Below are 21,638 nucleotides of genomic sequence, written 5' to 3'. Positions count from 1 at the left end.
TGCCCCAGCCTCCTACCTTGTAAGGGCGCCTGCCATTCACAAATGCACCACTCTTCCTGACCCCTCTTCTTGCAGACAAGATAACAGGGTTCCGCCTGATGACTCTTAAAACAGTAAGGGAGTGGGGACTAATCCCATGTCACCACCGGCTGCTAATATCGTTCTCTTTAGTCCAGACGAGCCTCCCGGGCCTCGTAAAAAGGCATTTGAGAAGGTAGCCACTGGGTTTCTGGAGCCTACCTGCTTGCACACGGCTCTCTGCCCTGGCTTGGGTGGCTCCGTGCAGTGGTTAAAAGCGAGGCCCCCAAAATAAACTGCCGGTTCAACTCCCAACCCTGGTACACAGCGCCCGACCTCGTTCCTCCGTGCCTTAGCTCTCTGTCTGTGCAGTGAAGACCCGTCCCCTCCCTCAAAGGCAGCGATCGTCCGAAGTGCCGGTACCTGGCAGGGACCAAGCGGTTTCCTTTTTAAAAATTTGTTAATGACCATCCATCATTTGGATTTTTCACATTTAGCAAATTGGTGAGAACATTTTGATTTTGCTCCTTAATTCCTTGTGAGGTGGGTCCTCTGGCGGGCCGCTGACCTGGGCGGCAGTGGTCGCCGCTAGGTAGTACTGGCGCTCTTCGCTTTGTGAATTTTCAGGGCGCTGGGTCCCGAGGCTGTTCCGGGCCCGGGCGACCAGGTTGTCTGGCAGCACAAATCTCAAGTAGAAATTTGTCCACCGCCCCTCCTCCCCGTGAGGGACCCCGACTTTTCACGGGCCTGAATCTTCTCTCATGTAAGATTAGCCACATAGTTTCATGCTGTGGGACAGCGTGGGGAGGACAGCGTGGGGAGGACAGCGTGGGAGGGGGCGGGCTTCGAGCTCTACAGGAAGCAGCTGTAGCAGCTGGGGCCCAGGTGGTGTTACTGATGTACATTGTGTTTGTACAATACTTATGAACTGAGCCCCGGGCACAGGCTGCAGTCTCCCCACCCCCAAGTTCAGGGCAATAGTCTAGGAGATCTTTTTCCTCTCACTTCAGTGGCGGTGTGTGTGTGTTTTAAAGGTTTTTATGTATTTATTCATGAGAGACAGAGAGAGAGCAGAGAGAGAGCAGACTTCCCGCCAAGCAGGGAGCCCGACGCGGACTCGATCCCAGCACCCTGGGATCGTGAACTGAGCGAGGCAGCGGCTTCACTGGCGGGCCGCAGGCGCCTGGTGGTGGGTTTTCTGCTGTGGACCCCTGTGCGTCCTTCGGCCTGGGTCTGGCGTCTCTACTGAATCTGGGCGGTGAGCTGTCTGGTGATACTCAATCCAAAGCGTGTCTTTTACTGTGTCCTCTGAGCTAACGCACCGTCCTCGGGGAGGGGCAAGGTCTGGCCGCATTGAAGCGAGGCATGGCGTCCCCAAAGCGTCATCCCGCCGGGCGGCAAGGCCTTCTTGGCCGAGCCTCGGGTGGCCCATCTGTCCAGGTGCTTAAAGTTGATGTTGTGACGAGTCACCCGTAGGGACCCCTGTCTGCGGGTACACGGGTGTGACCGTGTCTTTTCCCTGCTCTTCCGGGATCGGCCACTGAAAACCCCTTAACAGGGTGCAGCCCGAGCCCGTGTCTACACCAGCCTGCACACTTTGTTTTATGTGCTGGTTTGCCACGAGGAGTGGCCCTCAATTCAACAGTCTGATTAATTGGTTATTATGTTCTCTGTCGTGTCTGGAATCGGGCAAAGGGCATACCTAACAGATGTCATTTTACATTCTTTCCCTTTTCAATTTCTGTAACTAAAAACCTTCCCTGAGCAAGATCAACGGTGTTGCTTTTCAGGGATACTGTCAGTATCCCCCCCCCGACCCCCAGGTGATTTTGTTTTGTGTGCGTTGCGCTTCTCCTTTTCCACAGACAGAGAACCGCAGCTCTCTGTATTGAAGTTTACAGGGGCGATACAGCAGTCAGGGGCACCGAACCCACTGTTGGGTCGGTTGGTGCTTCCGGACTGGATTTGCACGTTTCTTGCTTTTTGGGTCCAGTCCTTCCTTGTTCCTCAGTCCTGGCTCAGCTCTAAGATAGCCTCATCTCCCAGGCCCTACTTCCTCGGCTCTTTGGGGAGAAAGTGTTTTGCGTTTGCTTCGGGGCACAGACAGCAGATGGTGTCCGCTTGAGGGGCAGAGGCCTTGGGGTTTCCAGGGACTAGGTGATAATCGAAGTGACAGCTGGACAGCCGAAGAGGGAAGTCACAGCGGCTGGCCACCAACTCACCCGCATGTTTCCGTGACCGTGTTGTCCTTCGGCCTCTCAAGCGTCCTTTCCCGGTGGCCGTTGGTCCAAGCCTCTACACCGGCTCGTGCCCTACACGCGTTCCTGCATTTTAAATACAAGTTGATCGTCTTGTCCTCCCTTGTTGCAGAGGCCCTGCCTCAGCGACCCTATTTTTGAGTGACAGTCTTCTGAATGTGTGTGCGGGAAGACCTTTTCCGTCTACAGTCATCCTGTAACGCCAAGGGAAGCCCGCACAGGGCGGGTCGTGTCAGTGCACAGCTGTCTTGTCTGCACGATGAGCCTTGGAGGACCAAACTCCCCCAAATCGTGTACCCCAAGGATCGGGTTCCGAGCCAGTCTACCTGCAGGGCTTCGATCGCCCTTTGAACTGCAAGGCTGGGCCTTCCCGGAAGGACCGTGGCGCATGCGTGGTTCTGGGAAGGTAGAGACCGGGGGTCTCCTCTGAGCAGCAGATGTTTGTGGGAGGAAAATGATCCTTGTTCGTGTGTCTGGCTCCTGTTTAAATAGCGTCTCCTTTCCGTGCTCTGTGTTGATCCGGCTTGGAGAGCAAAGCAGAGGAACCAGTTTCTGCCAGCCACATGGCAGGTGGCGAGCCCGGGCTTTCCTCTCCTGAGCACCTGCCGTGCGAGGCCAGGGGACAATCACCTGTGGGCTTCGTCCCACCACACGTTCCTACGTGTCCAGTGACCCTCCGCTCCCTCCGCCTCCCCCACTGCAGTGGCGGCTGTCAGGATGCTGTGGGCTCCAGCCTCCGGTCCAGGGATCCGGCAGTCCTGGGACGCGCCAGGACCGCATTTGCCCTGCTGACAGCTGCGTCCCAGCACCCGAGGCAGGTGGGCCCAAGGCAGGTGCACAGCACAGAGCAGCGAGCAGGAAAAGTCAAGTCCTGCTCTTAGAGTGCCCCAGCTGCCCCATTTCTTTCTCTTCCTAGGAAGATTCCGGAAGAGAACTTTGTACCTTTGCTCCTATTTGTTTTTCTGTTTGGCAGTTGATGGGGCCCTTTATCCAGGACAGGAAACCAAGGCTCTGGGCAGGGAAGCCGCCAAGGGCCGGCCCTGGCGTGAGTGTGCACTTTCCTCTGACCCATCTTGCTTCTCCCACGGGGACACACGGGCGCGTGTCCTCCTCTCTCCTGGCTCTAGGCCCAGGTCCCAATCATATTGCCTAAAAGGTGGTCACTCTGCCTGGGAATTTGACAGTCAGTGGGTGAGTTAGAATCTGTCCTTTCCAGGGTCTTTGCCATGGTGTGGTCAGCAGCAGAATGGTCCCCAAAGATGTCCATGTCTGAATCCTGGGATCCTGGGACTCGGTTAGGTTATGTGGCATTAAGGCTGCTCATCGCCGCCCTCAAGACAGAGAGATTGTCCTGGATTATCCAGTGGGAGCAGTGTCATCCCAGGGTCCTTAAAAGCAGAAGAAGGGGCAGAGAGTCAGCGTCAGGGGCCACGTGATGGGGGAGGACCTGAATGGCCAGCAGCGGCTTTGAAGGTGGAGGAAGGGCCACGAGCCAAGGGCTGCAGGTGGATTCTAGAGGCTGGAAAAGGCAGGAAAACAGATTCTCCCGGAGGCGGCAGAGGGAGCAGCCGGCCGACACCTTGGTTTGGCCCGGTGAGCCCCGGGTCAGACCCCTGGCATCCAGAGCTGTGAGCTGATTTATTTGTGTTGTTTCAGCTGCGGAATGTGTGGTGGTTTGTTACAGGAGCCACGGGAAACCAACACATGTGGACGGAAGTGCTTTCTGAAGGACAGGGGCGCTTATTGTCTTTTCTAAAGGGAGTCATTTCTTAATCCGTGTTTTGTTCATTTCTGGCTTTTCAGTGACTTAGGCTCTGTCTCTGCCCAGGACCACTTTTCCTCAGGTATAAATCACCGGCGCCTGGGAGCGAATTTTGGGTAATGGATGTCCGCTTCACCCCGTAAATATTAGAGGAGAGCCCCACACCAGCGTGCCTCACTGAGCTACGAGCGCCTCGGGCCGGGCGGGGCAGGTGCTCCCGGGGCGTCCAGGAGCGGGCGCCGTTGGTGGAGGTGGGCCGCCGCCCCCGCCCGGCCACGACCCAGCAGCAGTCAGTTCCAAACAGGGCTGTGAAATAAACACCTGCCCCCTTCCCGGCTCCCCACCCTGCAGCCACCCCCAAACCCCTCTCCTGCGTCTGTTCCCTCCCTGCAGGCGCAGGTGGCTGGCTTGCAGTTCTCAAAGGTGCTGGAGGAGCCGGGGAGGGGAGGCCTTCTGCAGAGGGAGCTCCGTGTTCTGAGCATGTGTGTGTTTGGAGGGAGGCCAAGCTGTTCTGTCCTTTCGAATGACGCATAGCCTATTTGCAAAAACCTGGCCCGACCTGGCGGTCGCGACACACCAACCAGCCCGGAGCTGTTAGATGGCTACACGCCAGTACTGGTGTTTTCACTTTATACCTTTTAAAATCTTTAGTTTTTTTATTTTTGCACCCAAACGGATGCTCATTCTAGATCTTGGCTTGACTCCATCTCTGGCTCCTTGTCCGACTGCCAGGCTGGCACTGCTGTCCTTTCCGTCAGCAAAAGCAAAGCATGTGGAACTTTTCTCGAAGGTGGCAGTCTGGTAGCACGTCAGTCACGGGGGCACTTTACAGGTGTCCTGGACACAGCTTATCACCTAAAATCCACAAGGCTGACGTGGGCATAACCGTTTTAAAGGAGGAATGTTAAAGGACATCGGAGGAAAATGACGCTTTTTATTGCGTCAAGGATCTACCTTGCCGGCCTCTCTACCCACCTCCCTCTCTCGGGATCTGGGAGAGCTCTGGATTGGTACAATGTGCTCTGAGCATCTCGGCTGCTATTTTGATTCCAATTAACTCCGAGAACTTGCTAGGGAAGTCGGAGCTGTTCCTGGCTGCAGGCTCCTCTCGGCTCCCTTGGCGCTAGCTGATTCTGTGTCTTAGGGTCTCTGCTGGCGGCATTTGAAGGTTGTGCTGGTTGTGCCCCTCCCCCAACCCTGTCGAGGTATGAGAATAAGTCATCCGCCCTGAGAAAGACCCCAGACCCACCGAATGGGACCTGGCGTTGTCCTCGCTCAGAGTTCTGTACCCAGGAAGGCTTTCTGGAACACAGCTTTCTGGTCTACCATGAGGGGGTTCTCATGGCTCCTCTTGCCCCCATGTGACACCAGGTCCCTAAGGTCATGGCCCTAAACTGCTTTGCAGGTTGTGAGCGAAAGCATTCAAGGTCGGCATCTTGCAGACTCAAGGACACTAGGAAGGTGTGTGTCAGGGGTGTGCAGTCCTCGCCAGGCCCTGGCATCGCTGTTGGCAGTGGCCCTCGGCCTGGACACCAGAGCTCCCTTTGTCACCCTGCTGTCCCTCGTCCTGCCTCTGGCTCCCTGCCTGTCCCCTGCCTCCATCTGCCTGAGTCCATTCCGCCTGGATTCTTTGGGTGCATGCACTCTGGTCTCCACCCTCTTTTTAAATTAATTTCTATTTTGTAGAGGGTTTGAGGTTTACATTAAAAAGAGCAGAAAGTACAGAATGTGTATGCACCCCTCTCAGGTCCGCTGCTGTTACTGTTTTCATCACTGTAAAAGTAACACAGTGCGGTTCGCTCAGGCCATTTGAAGTGTGCGGTTCCGTGGCATTGGCAGCGTTCACATCCTTGTGCTGCAGGTCCCTGTCCAGCCTGGGGCTTCTGCAACCTCTTTACCCTGCTCTGCTCCTCCCACCCAGCTTCCCTGTGTGCCGCCTGCCCGGCCCCTTCCCTGCGGCCCCTTCCCCTCCTGCCAGCTGCCACCAGCCCTGCAGGTGACAGCCTCCCTCCGTCCCCTCTCCCTGTTTCACCTCGGCACTGCTCCGTGCCACGATGTTGCCTCTCCCTGGACCTGTGCCCCATTCTGGACACCCTGTCTATCTCCAAATTTCCTCTTTTTTTTTTTTTAAAGATTTTATTTATTTATTTGATAGAGAGAGAGAGAGAGATAGGCAGAGTAGCGGAGGCAGAGGAGAAACAGACTCTCTGCTGAGCAGGGAGCCCGATGTGGGGCTCGATCCCAGGACCCTGGGATCATGACCTGAGCCGAAGGCAGACACTTCACCGGCAGCCATCAGACGCCTCCAAATTTCCTCTTTTTAAAGGACACCAGCCACATTGGATTCGGGCCGCCCTAATGGCCTAATTCCAATTTAATCACCTCTGTAGCGACCCGTCTCTGCACAGCCACATTCTGGAGGTGCTGGGGGTTTGACTTCAACATGGGATTTGGGGATGTGGGGAAGAGCGTACACTTTGACTCATTCCACGTGGAAAAATACAGTTATGATCGACTGAAAGCAAGACCGAGGTCATCCCAGCGGGAGTCTTGGCTTTTTTTAAGATAGGCACAGGAGATAGGAGAAAACACAAATGGTTTTGGATCCTGTGATTTAAGGAGCTTGTGTTTTCTTTGTACTTCTCTGAGCTTGTTGCCTCATTTACACACACACACACACACACACACACAAAAGCATTCAAAAATAGGTCAAGGACTGTCTCCGATGTAGCATGATAGAGAGAGCGAGGTCGGGAACCAGGTTTCATTTCAATGAAGTCGGCTCACACTTAGAGTAAGTGGGAATGTCCGAGAGTGAATATTTGGGGGGTGTTTGATGGACACCCAGAGCATGGCCTTCTGCAAGACACTCTGGGCCAGGGCTGGGGACTGTCCCCGCCCGCCCAGGTGGCAGGGGGGGTGGGAGCCAAACTCTGAGCACAGAGGGCAAAGGTCTAAGGAGCCAAGTGTTTCTGTTCACTGAGTGACCTGGATGCTCGGAACCCGTCTTCTCATTTGCAAAACCTCGCTTTTAAAGGGCGCATCCGCCAGAGCCCGTGACACGGAGCATCGATCGCGTCTGGCGTGTGCAAAAATGCTGGATTGTGGCGCTTGTGTTCTGGGGTCCCCTTCAAATCTTCAGCACATTCTTTTGATTATCCTCCCGGTGGCAAACGTCTTCAGGGAAAGACGGTTTGGTTTTTAGAATCAGCTGAGAGTTGTTTGCAGCCAGGCCTGGCGGTTGGAAGGATTAACTACGGGACAGCATGAGAGGCCCCGCAGAGGTGAGGCTCCAGCTCGCCGCGGAGGCCCGAGCCCCTGCCATGTGGCTGGTCCCAGCTGAGGGGCACTCAATGCAAAACAGACACCGACTCAGAGGCGGGAGCGGAAAAGCAGCTCGTCAGTAATTGTTCTCATGTTGATGACATGCCGAAATGATGCTGTCTGGGAAAGAACGAGTGAACTCAAAGTATGTTACCAAAATGAATCTTCCTCATTTTGGTTTACTTTTAAAATGTGGCTAGTGGGAGGTTTGGGATTGCGTCTGTGGTCGAATTACATTTCTACTGGGCAGCGCTGGTCTAGGAAGAAGAGACTCGTTTTCTTGTACGGCTCATTAAGGGACCTTGTCATTCTGGAATGATTCCTGAATCCTAGAAATATTCTGGACAACAGAATCATCATTAGAATAGCAATATCCGTTTTTCTAGACCATTAGTTGGACAGAACATGATATGTAGGGGCCGTGTGATTTTTAAAGGATTTCGTACCGAGGTTGTCAGGTGCTCCGGCGTGCCTTGAAATTCAACCAGTGGGGGAGACAAGGGGTGGACACCCTCTCAACCTGGAGAGGCCAGGAAGGCTTCCCAGAGAGGCTGGCCTGGAGGGAGGTTGGGTAGAGAGGGGTCAAGTATCCAGAGCATGTCGGAGCAGGGGTCACCTCTTTGCAGCCCAAGAGCCAAACTCGAGCTTTCTGCTTGTTTTCTAGTCTTCGAGCTCAGGATGGATTTTATATTTTTAAATGGTTGAAAAAAATTGAAAGGAGAATTTTTTGTGACACATGGAGACTTGTGAGATTCAGGTGAGAGTGTCTGTTAATCACTGGGTCACAGACAGTCCTACTGGTGACAATCGGCGGTGGCTTACTCACTGCGGGACCGGGTGCCGTGGAGCCGGACTATTACTCTCTGGTCCTCGGAACCAGCTTGCCACCCCTCCGGGCCGAGGGATCATTGAAAGTGTTGACATGGGAGAAGCCTGCGGCGGTGGGTTGGGAAGAGCTGGTGGTTTCAGGACCCTGGACGCGCGCAAGAGCAGAGGGCAGCCTTGGCTTGTGGCTAAGGAGGTGAGGGTCCCAGAACCGTGGTCTTCAAGGTGATGCCAATACCGGGAATCCCAGTGAATCGGGAGCAGGGAGGCGATGGGTCTTTCTAGGTAAAGCTGCAGAAAAGGAAGGGTGATTTCAGGCTGGCAGGAAGCGTTTAGAAGAATCTTGTGCTTGGGAGAGGTAGTGCCCTTTTCGGGAGACCCGAGGACAGAGCTGGGGGCACAGGAGGGGCCCTCAGAGAGCCAGGGGACTGGGGATCCCGCATGGAGCCCCTGGCCTCGAGACAGTGAAGGACACACTGAGCCCCGGCCCTCCGTCCCATAAGCCGTGCAAACCCTCAAGCAGGAAGAGCCCCACTCGGGGAACATCCCCAGCCAGCTCTCGATTTGAAAGCGTACAAAAGCGCAAGAAAGTTCAAAGAACAATGTAATATACCGGTTGATGGTTCAAAAAATTTATTTATTGGGCGCCTGGGTGAGCTCAGTCGTTGGGGCGCCTGCCTTCGGCTCAGGGTGTGATCCCGGGTCCTGGGATCGAGTCCCACATCGGGCTCCTTGGCTGGGAGCCTGCTTCTCCCTCTCCCTCTCCCCTGCTGTGTTCCCTCTCTCGCTGGCTGTCTCTCTGTCACATAAATAAAAATCTTTAAAAGAAAAGAAAATGTACCCTCTTACTAAATGCAAGGTCAGTGGCATGAAATATATTCACACTGTTGTCGGACCATCACCACCATCCGTGTCAGACGTTGTCATTGTCCCAAACTGAAACTCTGGCCCCAAAACAGTAACGCCCCATCCCCTCCCCAGCCCCTGGCACCCCCATCCTACCTTCTCTATGAATCTGCGACTCAGGGCCTCGTGTAGTGGAATCCTATACTATTGTCCTTTTGACAGCTGACTCCCTGAGCGTGTCCAAGGTCCACCCACGTGGCCGCGTCGGGATGTCCTTCCTTCTTAAGGCTGAATAATATTCCGTTGTGTGGCTGGACCACATTTAGTTCATCCATCCGTCCGTCGATGACTTTATCACATTGGCTTCCTGCCTTTTTTCTTCTTTCAAAGAGAGGAAGGTGAAGCCCTCTGTAGACGCCCCGGCCCCTGAGAGCGGCCGGCCCCCTGCCCAGCGAGGTCTGAGTCTCAGGCATGAACTGTCTCCGGCCGGGGCAGCGGAGCTCTGAGCGCACGTCTTCACCTACGCGGGCGCTCTCACCGGTGGCTCATTCCACATGGCTCCGTTTGGTGGTCTGCGTTCGGGGCTCGACCGATGGGAAGCATCTGGTTGGTTCACAGAGCACGTGATGTTGATTTTGGGCTTTTGGCTCAAATAAAAATTGCTTTCCCCGTCTGCTGGGTGTTGGGCTTTCATTTAGACTGAGATTCGTCCTTTTTATCAGCTCTTCCGTTCACTCGTCTGTGAATCGCCATTCTGCTCCTTTTGGTGAACCTCTAGGAGTCCTGTAGGTATACTGCATTGAATCCTTTTGTTTCTTGTTTATTTTTTTAATTTTACTTATTTATTTTTTAAGTTTTTGTTTATTTCCCGTAATCTCAGCACCCCACACGGGGCTCAAACTCACGCCCGAGATTGGAAGTGACACGCTCCTCCCACTGGCGCAGCGCCCCTATCGTTTATTTTTAAAAAGAATGAGTTGTGGGTGAACTTGGGTCGTTCAAATACTGCTTGTGACACTCTTCCCAGCTGAGATGATCCGTCGTAGAGTCGGGACATGAGAGACCGGGCCTGGGGCTGCCAGGGTGCGGGGACGGAGGGAGGCCGGGAAGGACAGGATGGAGGAAGGAGCACGCGCCCCGGGAAGCCCGGCGGAGGGGTGAGAAATTCAGGAAGGGAGGCCTTGTTGCACAGACACAGGGTAAAAACTGAGCGAAGAGAAGTCTGGAAGTTTTATGAGATCGCCGTGGGAGAGCAGAGCCCCTGTATGATGGTTTGGCCCCGAGAGGGACATCGCCATGCCGGAGACATTTCTAGTTGTCCGTAGTGGGAAGGGCGCTGCTGGTGGCATGCAGTGGGTGGAGACCAGGGTCGCCTCCAGCACTGGGAGCAGATACCGGCCCCAGGCGTCCATGATGCCACGTGGCCTTGTGCTAGCAGGACCCGTGCGCTACGTTCCTGAACCACCATCCGTCTCAAGCTTACTGCTGTGAGGCAGGACGCAGCACCAAGGACACCTGCCCCAAGCCCATGACCTTGGCCTGACGCCCTCCTCCGTGTCTTTCTCCCCAGCCACGTCTGGACGAGCCCGCCTGGGCGAAGCGTGCGGAGGATGAAACACTCCCGGCAATGTCTCTCCCCGGCCACCCCCAGCCCTGCGCGCCCCTTCTCCTCTCCCGTCCCTTTGTCAGCTCCCGCCTCCTCCCTCTCTCCCCTCGCTCCGGCCGCTCGGCTCCCGAAACCCCGGGGCTCGCTCTGCCCGCAGTAACCACGGCAACCACTATGCTTGGCCTTGCGCGCAGCGGCTAGTTACCATCCTTGTAAATAAAGCAGGAGAGCGGAGGCTGGTGGCAGGATTTTACCTGCCTGCCATCTCTCTGTGTGCGGAGTACCACCGAGGGGCTTCCTGACCGCGGGGACCCCCGACCCTTCCCCTGCCACCCCCAGGCCTCCAGGAGCGGGGGCGGGGCTGGGGACAGAAACTATATTTAAAGAATTGGACCTTTTACCTTAGACGCTTCAGTAGTGTTTCCCCCCCTTTTTTTTTTTTAAAGATGGGTTTATATATAATGACATGGAAAGAAGTCCAGGTTACATTAAACGAAAAGACTAAACAGAAAACAGTGTGTAGAGTGTGTACTCTAATCGTGTGTGTGTTTAAATGCATAGAAAAATATTTGCAAGAGTATACCCTTAAATCTCTTTTATTACTGGTAGTTATCTTGAGAACGGGAGGGAAAGTCACAGAGGATTTTCATTGCCTGTGTCACACATTTCTGTATTAGTTTGACTTTTTTTTTTAATGAGCCTGTATTTTTTTTTAAAGATTTTATTTATTTATTTGACAGAGATAGAGATAGCCAGCCAGAGAGGGAACACAAGCAGGGGGAGTGGGAGAGGAAGAAGCAGGCTCATAGCAGAGGAGCCTGATGTGAGGCTCGATCCCAGAACGCTGGGATCACGCCCTGAGCCAAAGGCAGATGCTTAACCGCTGTGCCACCCAGGCGCCCCGAGCCTGTATTTTTAATTAGAAAAAAATTTAAGACTGTAAATCGGACATTCGTGTACGATCTAAATCCTGGAGAAACCAACCACAAATCTAGAGTACCTGTCCCTTTTGTGCAGCTTTCTCTTACGCTGTATTTTCCCCCAGTTTTGCCCCAGATACAAGTATATTTAAGGTGACTTTTCTGTTGTAACGTACTTATGGTGTTCCCTGGATGTTTCCATAATTATTTTCCATTCATTCATGAACACTCTTCTGTGGCGTTCCCTCCCTCCTCGTGACAGGCGCGATCTCGTGCTGGGGTTGGTGACACACATGACAAAGTCATGGCCAACAGCCTAGAGGGGAGGCAATCAACAAGTAAATAAGAAGATAAACAGACGTCAGGAGGTGACCAACGCCAAGAAAAAGAACGCTGTTCTTTGAAACTGTTAAACCGTATTTCTACACCCAGGTCTCAGCTGGAAGGCGAATCAACTTCTGAAGGAGAAGAGGCCCAGAGTAATGAAGGCGACACGGTAAAGCTCCCTGTGGGGTGGGCTGTGCCCGGCTTGTCTTTACTAGGAATTGAAGAGTTGGGAGCTGCTCAAGAGAACTGTTGGGCAATCCACACCTGGCACTAGAACAGACTCAGTCCCGTCGCAGAGAAACTCATTTTCCTTTCTCCCCATTCTTACGTGCTGGCGGCTAGTTGGGATGCCCTGCGTCCCCTCCTCAGATCACCCTGAGGTTTTCAGAACACAGGTTCTGTAACAAAGGACCCAAAAACTTATAAACACTGGAGAGAACAGGTAGAACTTGGGGCATACTCTCTCAGGGACGTGTAGGGGTGCGTGGAGGCAGTTTTCCCATCAATGTAATTACACAAGTAAGAGCAGAACTCCACGGGGGGCTTTGACTGTGTTTCCTGATTTTTTTTTTCCTGCCGCAAATCTGCAGGTGTCCCCCACAGGGAAGACCAGTGACCAAAACACTGACGAGGCTGTTGGTGCTACAGAGTTTTCTGAAGAGGGAGTTGCAGCGTCTGGGGAAGTCATAACCGAAGGAGAAATCGAAATTGAGGGGGAAGTCGAAAATGATGGGGAAGTGGAAAGTGATGAAGAAGTGGAAATTGAGGGAGATGTGGAAACCGAGGGAGAAGTGGAAACTGAGGAAGAAGTGGAAACAGAAGAGGATTTTGAATTTGAAGGGGAGGAAGTCGAATTTGAATTTGAAGGGGAGTTGGAATCAGAAATGGAAGCTGCATCCCCTGAAGGGAATGTCAGTTCCATAGATCTGGCTTATTCAGAAGCCGGTGCTGGGGAGGTACCCCGAGAGGAAGTGGGCCCCACGGACCCGCGTGAGCATGTGAGGAGGGAAGGTGTTCCCGAAGACAGAGAAGCCCCCCGTCCATCGGAATCCAGAGATTTGGGGGACATCTCCACTCAGCCATCCCAGCAAGTAGTAGACTCTTCGGGGCAAATAGGCCAGGATGTTTCTGGACCCAGGGTTAGCGGACCGGTAAGTGGCCCTGGGGTGTCTACCGGATGAAAGTGTTTGACTGCTGATGTGGTTGCTCGCCCTATGTGAGCAACTCAGGGCACATTATAAAAACAAACTGCAATCCTTGTTAGAAATTTCTTAGCAAACTCAGGACCCACTTTTGAATGCCGAGAGTTTCTGGACCTCTCTTTGGTGTTCCCAAACCCAAGGTTGGGAACATTCAATGTAAGGGCATCCAGGTTTCCGGTCTCTGGAACTGCACCATCCAGTGAACCTTCCCGTGGTGAAGGAAATGTCCAACATGGTAGCCATCAGTACAAGGGGCTACAGAGACTTGAAATGTGGCCTGGGAGAGGAGGAACTGAATTTTTAATGAAGATATTAATTAAATTAAATTAAATTAAATTAAATTAAATTAAATTAATGTAACCACCTGTTGCTAGTGGTTACCATACAGGACAACACAATTCAAGATAATAATGATTATAACGACAATAGTTATGATCTTACAATTTTATTTTTTTTACTTTTAAACAAGCATGGGCTTATAGAAAAGTTGGAGTATGATTAGAAGAACTTGTTATTTTTTTAAGCCTTGGAGAGTAAGTCAATGATCGGATGGGCCATTGCCTCCAAATGCTTCTGTGCGTGTTTTCCACAAACAACCGAAACGTAACTATCAAAATCCGGAAATTTCACTACATTACCAAATAATCCTCAGGACTCATTCACCAAGTGTCTCAATGACACCTTTTATAGCGGAGGTACGGTTCCAAATCACATGTTGCCTTTGGCTGTCCCATCTCTCGGGTCTTAATCCTTCCTTGACTTTAATGACCTTGGCACGTCTAAAAATCACCAGCCAGCCACCCTTAAAATGCCTTCAGATTGGATTTGCCTGGTTTTCCTTTTTTTTTTTAAAAGATTTTATTTATTTATTCCACAGAGATAGAGACAGCCAGCGAGAGAGGGAACACAAGCAGGGGGAGTGGGAGAGGAAGAAGCAGGCTCACAGCGGAGGAGCCTGATGTGGGGCTCGATCCCACAACGCCGGGATCACGCCCTGAGCCGAAGGCAGACGCTTATGCCTGGTTTTCCTCTTGATGCGATCTGGGTTATGATCCCTTGGAAAGGGGTCACAGAGCGAGGCTGGTTCTTCTTATGTCCTATGAGGTGGCACATTAATTGTACTTCGTCCCATTACCAGTGGTGTAGCTGTGGGCCCCTTGATGAAAACGCTCCAGGCTTCTCCACTGGGAAGTTACCCTTCACCCCTTTGCATTCAAGAAAAATGGTGTGGGAAGGTGCTCTTTTTGTTTACGATAGGAAAAGTGAGTATTTCAAATGAAGAAAAGAAATCACAGCAGATTACCACCATATTGTTAGGAGTTCATCTTTCTCTCAGCAGGGTGTTTAGGCCCAATTTTTGTCAGATTTATCCCTAACCACTTTACCTTCTTGATGCTATTGGAAACGGCTTCCAAATGTCTGCTGCTCTATTGTATACAGAGCCGTACTGTATACAGAAATACAACTGATTTTTGTATATTGGTCTTATATTCAGCAACACTGCTAAACACCCTTGTTCTAGTAGCTCTTTTTTTTTTTTTAGAATCATAGGATTTTTCATAAAGAAAAGATCATGTTCTCCGTGAATAAAGGTGGTTTAACTTCTTCCTTTCCAATCCAGATGCCCTTTATATCTTTTCCTTGACTTCTTACACTGGCTAGAACTTCCAGTACAACGTTGAACAGACATTGTCCCCAGTTTGGCCAGTGAGGGCCCATTCAAATTGGCCTTTGTGTCCTTCTGACGCCCCCGGGGTCATTCTGTGTTTTACCATCCCTCATTCTTGGAGCACATTCTTGTTCTCTCTGGCACAAACTGCCCGGCCCTAGAATCCGACATTTCTCCAGGAGCCTGGTTTCTTCTCATGGAAAATAAAATGTAGAAGTCATGATTTGGACACTAGGTAATCTCACCGCCACTAGGATGTCACTGTCCCCAGGCTCTCTCAGTATCATACACACACAGACACAGCTCATACCAACCCCTCTCTAACACAGCTCACCACTGAGTGGGTTCCTCTCAGTGTCCTCCCCTTCCATATTCCCAAGTCCTTCTTCCAGCAATGAGAAGGCTAGTCCCGATTCTCCCTAACGTGTTTATTAATTTGATCAGTCCCCCGGATGTAACCGTCACTGCATTTCTCCACCCCCAAGTGGACTCTCCTCACCCCACCTGAACCCGGACGCCCCCACATCGGGCTGCCCTGGTCACTCTCGTCACTGTTGGGCCAACCCCACCCACGCCAGCCCCCAAATATTTGGGCTCCGACTCTGTGCCAGGCTGTCCTCTGTGGGGACTCTTGTCACCAGGGCCAGGCCTGTCACCTGTGCTGTGAGGACTCCCCACCGGGACAGCCTCTGAAGCCTGTGCTCCTCACCCCCCCCGTTAGGCCAGCGCCCCCTGCTGGCTGCGGGTTTGAGTTGTTCCGGCCAGGAAGTGAGGAGCAGAGTTACATTCCTGCATCTTCCACTCTGGTCTGGACGTGCCTAGGCCTTTGACGGTCCATCTCAGTGACTCTGACAACAACCCCGTGGGTGGGAACTATTATTACCCCACTGTGCAGACGAGGACACAGTAGGCGGACTTCCCGGCCCAGAGTCAGGCCGCTCTGGTGGTTGCTCTTGCTCCAAAGCCACCATTCTGAGCCACAAAGCCACGATCCCGCCCCATCTGGTGACCTCTAAAGAGCTGATAACTTTGGAGAGTAACACGATTTGACGCTTGCTAACTAAGCGTAAAAACGACTGTCCTCGCCTTGTAAGACGTCCAGGAGCTTCGACGTGTAGCCTACGTATTCAGCTATAAACCCAGTTTCTGTGCTGGGGTCTCATTTCGAGAAAACTCACGGGAAAACGGTGTAAAGTGTGATCCTCCAGGACCGCAGAGACAAACCTGGGAGAGAGCCCTACTTGCCCTCCCCCGGCCGGTGCTCAGTCTGTAGAACGAGCAGGAACTGCAGAGCGGGAGCTGCTTTCTGTCTCGGCTGTGGGTGCTTCATGACTGCTTAGGAGAAGCCCTTTCCGGACACCCCGAGGTGGGCTTTGGACTCTGGGCCGCCATTACTCTCACTATGGTTCTGGCCGCCTCGGAGATGCTTTCTAGAATCAGCATCCTCTGAGGAAGTGTTAGGAAGAGCACGAGCTGGGGGCTGAGGCATCTGGACTCTGAGCCTGCCCTTGACCTCAGGCAAGGCCCTCAGCCTCCGGGAGGCCGCTTCCCCTCAGAGGGCGGAGGTGACCCGTACCTGCCGCGGAGTGTTGCGCAGGGCCGTGGTTAGCAACACGCGCCAGATTGTTGTCAACAGTGCCTTGTCAGCGGTAATAACTGCAACTATTGCAATCGCGAGTCTCTTTTAAAGCTAAAACAGAGCCAGGCATTTTTAACAAGAGAAGATATGTCCTTATGAAAATGTCCCTAAAGTAGGGGCGCCTGGATGACTCAGTCGGTGAAGCGTCTGACTCTTGATCTCGGCTCAGGTCTTGTTCTCAGGGTCGTGAGTTCAGGCCCCGCACTGGGCTCCACACCGGGTGTGGAGTCTACTTAAAAAACAGAACAACAGCAACAACAAAAGCCTAAAACATCCCTGAATTGGAATCTGTTGAAAAAAGAGAAGTAGAAACAGCCCTTTTGGGAGACTGTCGCTGGGGCCCAGGCGTTCCAGCATCCTTTCATAAAAAGGATGCTCAGAGGTGTTGCTTACCATCCTTAGGGAGATCAGCGTTGGGAGTAAAGAGCCCCGCGTAGGACACACAGCCGTGCCTCAGCATTGACACTTTACTGATGTAGACGGGGAGAGATCATTCCCGAATTCCCCGTGGGGTGGGGGTGGGTAGGTGTTTTCTGTTTTGTAAAAGCCAAATAATCTCTATATCCAAATGGTTAAGATTTTATTTATTTATGTATTTATTTGACAGACAGAGCAAGTGCACGAGCAGGGGGAGCAGCAGAGGGAGAGGGAGAAGCAGACTTCCCTCGGAGCAGGGAGCCTGATGCGGGCCTCCATCCCGGGACCCCGGGATCATGACCTGAGTTGAAGGCAGACGCTCACCGACTCAGCCCCCCAGGCGCCCCCCAGATGGTTTTCTATTGCTTCAGCAATTACATTGAATTTTGAACACTGCACTAGACCAAATCAAAGAACTTTTCGGTCCTGATTAAGGCCTTACTGATTTAGGTTTGGCTGTTCTTGCTCTAGCGAAAGTCCCACGAAGGGCTCCCGCAGGAAGTCTTTCCTCTGGGGGCACGACACCACCTCCGACTGAGTCAGGAGAGCAGCACCACCTCCTTGGACTTCAACGAGTTGCTCTTGAGCGCGGGGGAGCCCCTCCTACAGGCGCCAGGTACCGCGGCACACGCCGGGTTGTCCCGCCCATGGGATGAGCCCTTCACATCCCTCGGTGTGAGGGGTACCACTCACTCACCATCTGTTACCTGGTGTCCCATTCAGCTGGGAGCTGAAAGATAGAAATGTTATTAACAGGTGGGGATAATATTTATGGAGCATTCTCTCTGTTGTATCTCACTTAATCCTTTTAGTAACCCAATGAGGTAGGAACCATTCTCCCATCTTACAAAGACCCTGAGAGTCATTTAGTGACCTACCCCAGTACGTGGCAGAACCAGACCTTGACTGAGAGATCCGATAACGTCCCAAACCACAGCCCCTGACCGCCGCCCCTCATGGCCTCCTGGCCTCAGAGAGGGGCTTGGGAACAACACCCGTAAGCACGCACGTTTGCCGGGTCTCCAAGGTCGCTCGGCACACCCTGTCCCGTGTCCCAGTGTCGTGGATGTGGGAAAGCAGACGGGATATTTCTTATTCCTTATGACAAACGTGCACGGATGGTCCGACCAACAAAGCTTCGCATCACTCACCAGTGACGTGAAGACAGCACACACCTGAACGAGTTAAAAACAGACCAGGCTCTCCCCAGCTCAGGCGGAAAGGAAAGCTGGAACTAGAGCCTCACTGACACCGCTTTTCAATCTTGTCAGCTGCTCCCCATTCGATCAAAACAAAACCAAGAGCAGCCAAGGTCGTCCATCAGTAAGAAGGCACTTTCCTATTCACTACTTATGCCTAGAAAAGTATCTACAAAATATATTTCCTTCTTGGAATATATTAAAGGTAATATACGTTACCTTTAAAATGCGATCCTTTCTATGGAAGTGTTGAATCAATGAGTAGACAGAAGATTCAGGAACAGAAGACACTGTAAGTAGCCCATAGGATGCCTTTTCTTTCTCTCTTCCATCGTGTTGCATGAGGTTGGAAATCAGCCTCACCTGAGAGCCCCTGCAAAATGGCCTCATTAGCCAATGTATTGACCCCTCAATAATGCTTGCTATGCCCCCAGGTGTCCCCCCAGAGGAGCCCCACGCGCAGCCCAGGGGAGGAGCCGCGCCCACCTTCCTGGACCGGATCCAGCGGCTGAGCATTGCCGAAGAAGGGACTGTCGAGAGAGTGGAGTCGGAGGGGAGTGACGAGGCGGAGGAAGACAGACACCACCTGGTGGTTCTGGACCCCGACCACGTAAGCTCGTGCTCCCGGGTCTTGCTGGTGGCCTGACAGGGAGAGCGATCGGAGGTGCCCCTCACCTGCTCTTGAGCTCACCTCTGCCCCGCGCCCTGCCCCCAGCGCCACGCCGCCCCTCACCCACTCGGCAAAACTGCTCTGTGAAGTGTCTTCTCCTTTCTGTTCGTTGGCCCGGAGTCACCAAACCTCAACCTTGGCACTGCCAGCTTTGGGACCCAGTCACTCTCTGGGGTGGGGCTGCCCTGGGCACACCTCTGGCTCCACCCGCTAGATGCCAGGAGCACCCCTGCCCCTTAGCGGTGAAGTCAGAACCATCTCCAGACATTCTGGATGCTGGGTGGGGACCCAGTCACCCCCATTCAGAGCCGCCGCTTTGAGCGCACCTAGCAGGTTATGAATTCCCGCGCCCCACACCCCGCCAAGCGGGGAAGGCAAATCCTGATTGGATGAGCCCCTGTGGAAAGCCGCAGTTCTCCCCGCAGGAAAGATTGTCGGTTGCTCTGGGAAAAGAGGCTCAGGGCTCAGTCGGTGCTGGCATCACCCCCTCATCCCCCTGGGGAAAACCAAGACCACCGCTCCAGCTCACTCTGTCATGTGGCCAAAATAGGCACTCAGGTCTTCAGTGCCCAGCAGGGGACCATGGGTGCCCCTAGTCTGGCTGCCGGGGCAAGTCCTGGGCAGAAGCAGGGAGCACCCCTCGTGGAAGTCCTTTCTGTGCCTGCAGGGAGAGCTCTGGCGACTTAGGCTACACCGAGCCTGGGGCAGGAGGGTAACCAGGCCTGCTTTTCCGTTGTTTCAGCCCCTGATGGTCAGGTTCCAGGCCGCCCTGAAGAACTATCTTAACCGGCAGATAGAGAAGCTGAATCTGGAGCTTCAGGAGCTGGTGCGTATTGACTGGTCCCGCCTCCCCCGCCGCCGGCCTGTGCGCCTCCGCCGCGCTGTGCGCCTCCACCGGTGACCCGGTTTCTCTCTGCCGCAGAGCGTGGCCACCAAGCAAAGCCGAGTCCAGCGGCAGGAGCTGGGCGTGGATCTCTATGGGGTCCAGCAGCACCTGGCCCGCCTGCAGATGCAGCTGGAGAAGAACCACGACCTCTACTCAGTCACCGCGTGCGCCAGGCGGCAGAAAGAGGAGGAGCTGCAGAGCGTGCGTCTGCTCTACACCCAGACCTGCGAGGCCGCCAACAATGAGCGCAAAAAGCGTAAGACTGGGGGTCCCCGTGCGCCATGGTGACCCGCACCCCCAAGTGCCCTCGCGACCCAGTGGGGTGTCCCCGCGTGCTGTCAGCCCCCACGGGGAGGTCCCACACACCAGCTTATCCCCGAAAGGCATCCCTGCATGCCATCTCAGGGCATCGAGAAGAGCACGATGTGGTCGTGTACTCGGGGGGTTCCAGCCTTTTAGGGAGAGAAGGTGTCCGTGTCTTAAAAGGCACCTGATTGGGCCAAGCAGCAAACAAGGAAAGTGGACAGAGTCAAAAGCAGAAAAGGTTTGAGGGCTGCCAGGGGTGGGCAGGGTTTAAATAAACGGGAACATACGAGCGAGGTCAGTCCCAGGCACAACAGCTTGCACAAGCCAGGCCCGTTGCCCAGGGGATGGTGGTGGCCCGGCTGTGCGGCGGATGCCGGAGACACCTGGAGGCTGCAGACCCCATGAGGCATAGGGCTCGTCCTGGTAAAACAGCCTCTCCCGCCCCCGCACAGGGCCAGGCCCTCAGCCGCTGTGAACCCCCGCTCTGCTCACTCTGCTGTGATTACTTCAGTCTGTGGGTTTTTCTTCCCAAGTTTGTTTATCAGCTGTGTGTGATTACCACATGGGGGAAAACAACTACACAGATCCGGAAGAAAACAGAGCCACACGGACACCCCAACCGTGGCTACAAAGAAACATTTTCAGGCCCTGAGAAATGCAGAGATTTCTGGATTGACAGAGTCGGGTTTACCAAGCACCTTTACCAAGCACCCTCCCCGATTCCACCAAATTAACGGAAAATACCAAAAAGAGAAGAACGTGACATTTGTGCAAAAACAATAAAGAGTCGCATGCTCCGGGTGGGGCAGAATTTAGACTGACCTGAAAGAGGACACAGGCCCCCCCCACTCCACACCAGCGCCCCTCAGCGGAGGCTCAAAGTGTGCCCGGGCGTCTGGAGAGATGCAGATGTCTTCTTGGACTTTGTGTCCTTTCTGGAGGTCACCAGGACAGAGGAACAGAAGCTGATCGACCAAGCGAGGAAACATTACCCTTTCTCCCTTTCAAGCACTGGGAATTTGGGGCTGCCGCCGTCCTGAAGCGTGGGCTTTGCCACTGGAGAATGTCCACGAGTGCACGCTTCGCCTGGGAGGGAGGCACTGAAACTTCCCATCAGAGTGTGAGTGCTCGGCAGCACCCCCAGCCTCCAGGGGACGGGGCTGGACAGACAGAGTGGACGCGTCCACGGGCACGGGCCTGACGCCAAAAGCAGAAGAGAGCGCGAGATTGTAGAGGGTGTCACATCAGTAAAACAAGAGCAAAGTGTTAGGAAAAAGGGTCCTTGGAATTAAAAATATAACCATCCTCCAAAACGAGCAAAAGAAAAGTCACTAAACAGACAAAGTGATCCTGCCGAAGATGGAGCTTGCAAACCAAAAGGCCAGTTTGAGGAATTCTTCCCCGAACTCAGATCGAAAACCCAAAGTGGTAGATATTTTGAGAAGGAGATACAAGACGTGGGTGTGCAATCTGGGACCGTGGACACCCACCAGACGGAAGCTCCGGGAGGTCAGGGCCTCTGACGGGCGACGTCAGAGGAGAACATCTGCACGAGTTCAGCAAAGGTGAGTCTTTGAGTATAAAGGCCCCGGAGGGCCCAGCTGGGAAACACTGTGCCTAGACACAGCTGGTGGAATTTTTAAATTCCAAAGCTAAAGGAAAAAAGTGCCGTCGGCTTCCAGGCCGGACAGAATCAGACTCCGGCGGGCAGAGAGCACCCGCTGCCCCTGGCAGGAGCCCAGGGAGACTCAGTCACCCGGGCCC

General features: G+C 53.5%; 1 protein-coding gene across 1 annotated transcript in view; it reads left to right on the top strand.

Moving 5' to 3' along the window:
* Positions 1 to 10,329: 10,329 nt before the first annotated feature.
* The window catches only part of CCDC40 (coiled-coil domain containing 40), a 45,791-nt gene continuing 34,482 nt past the window's right edge, over positions 10,330 to 21,638 (top strand). Inside the window, exons 1-8 of the mRNA XM_040641195.1 lie at positions 10,330 to 10,520; positions 11,992 to 12,055; positions 12,477 to 12,876; positions 16,276 to 16,406; positions 17,285 to 17,429; positions 18,447 to 18,622; positions 19,425 to 19,510; positions 19,607 to 19,824. Coding sequence (XP_040497129.1) covers positions 10,330 to 10,520; positions 11,992 to 12,055; positions 12,477 to 12,876; positions 16,276 to 16,406; positions 17,285 to 17,429; positions 18,447 to 18,622; positions 19,425 to 19,510; positions 19,607 to 19,824 — 1,411 coding nt within the window. The remainder of the gene's footprint in view (positions 10,521 to 11,991; positions 12,056 to 12,476; positions 12,877 to 16,275; positions 16,407 to 17,284; positions 17,430 to 18,446; positions 18,623 to 19,424; positions 19,511 to 19,606; positions 19,825 to 21,638) is intronic.

This window comes from Ursus maritimus, unplaced genomic scaffold, assembly GCF_017311325.1.
Source record: "Ursus maritimus isolate PB19 unplaced genomic scaffold, ASM1731132v1 scaffold_24, whole genome shotgun sequence".
NCBI classification, from domain to species: Eukaryota; Metazoa; Chordata; class Mammalia; order Carnivora; family Ursidae; genus Ursus; species Ursus maritimus.
The sequence above is the reverse complement of the archived record's forward strand: the minus strand, read 5'-3'. Positions and strand labels throughout refer to the sequence as shown.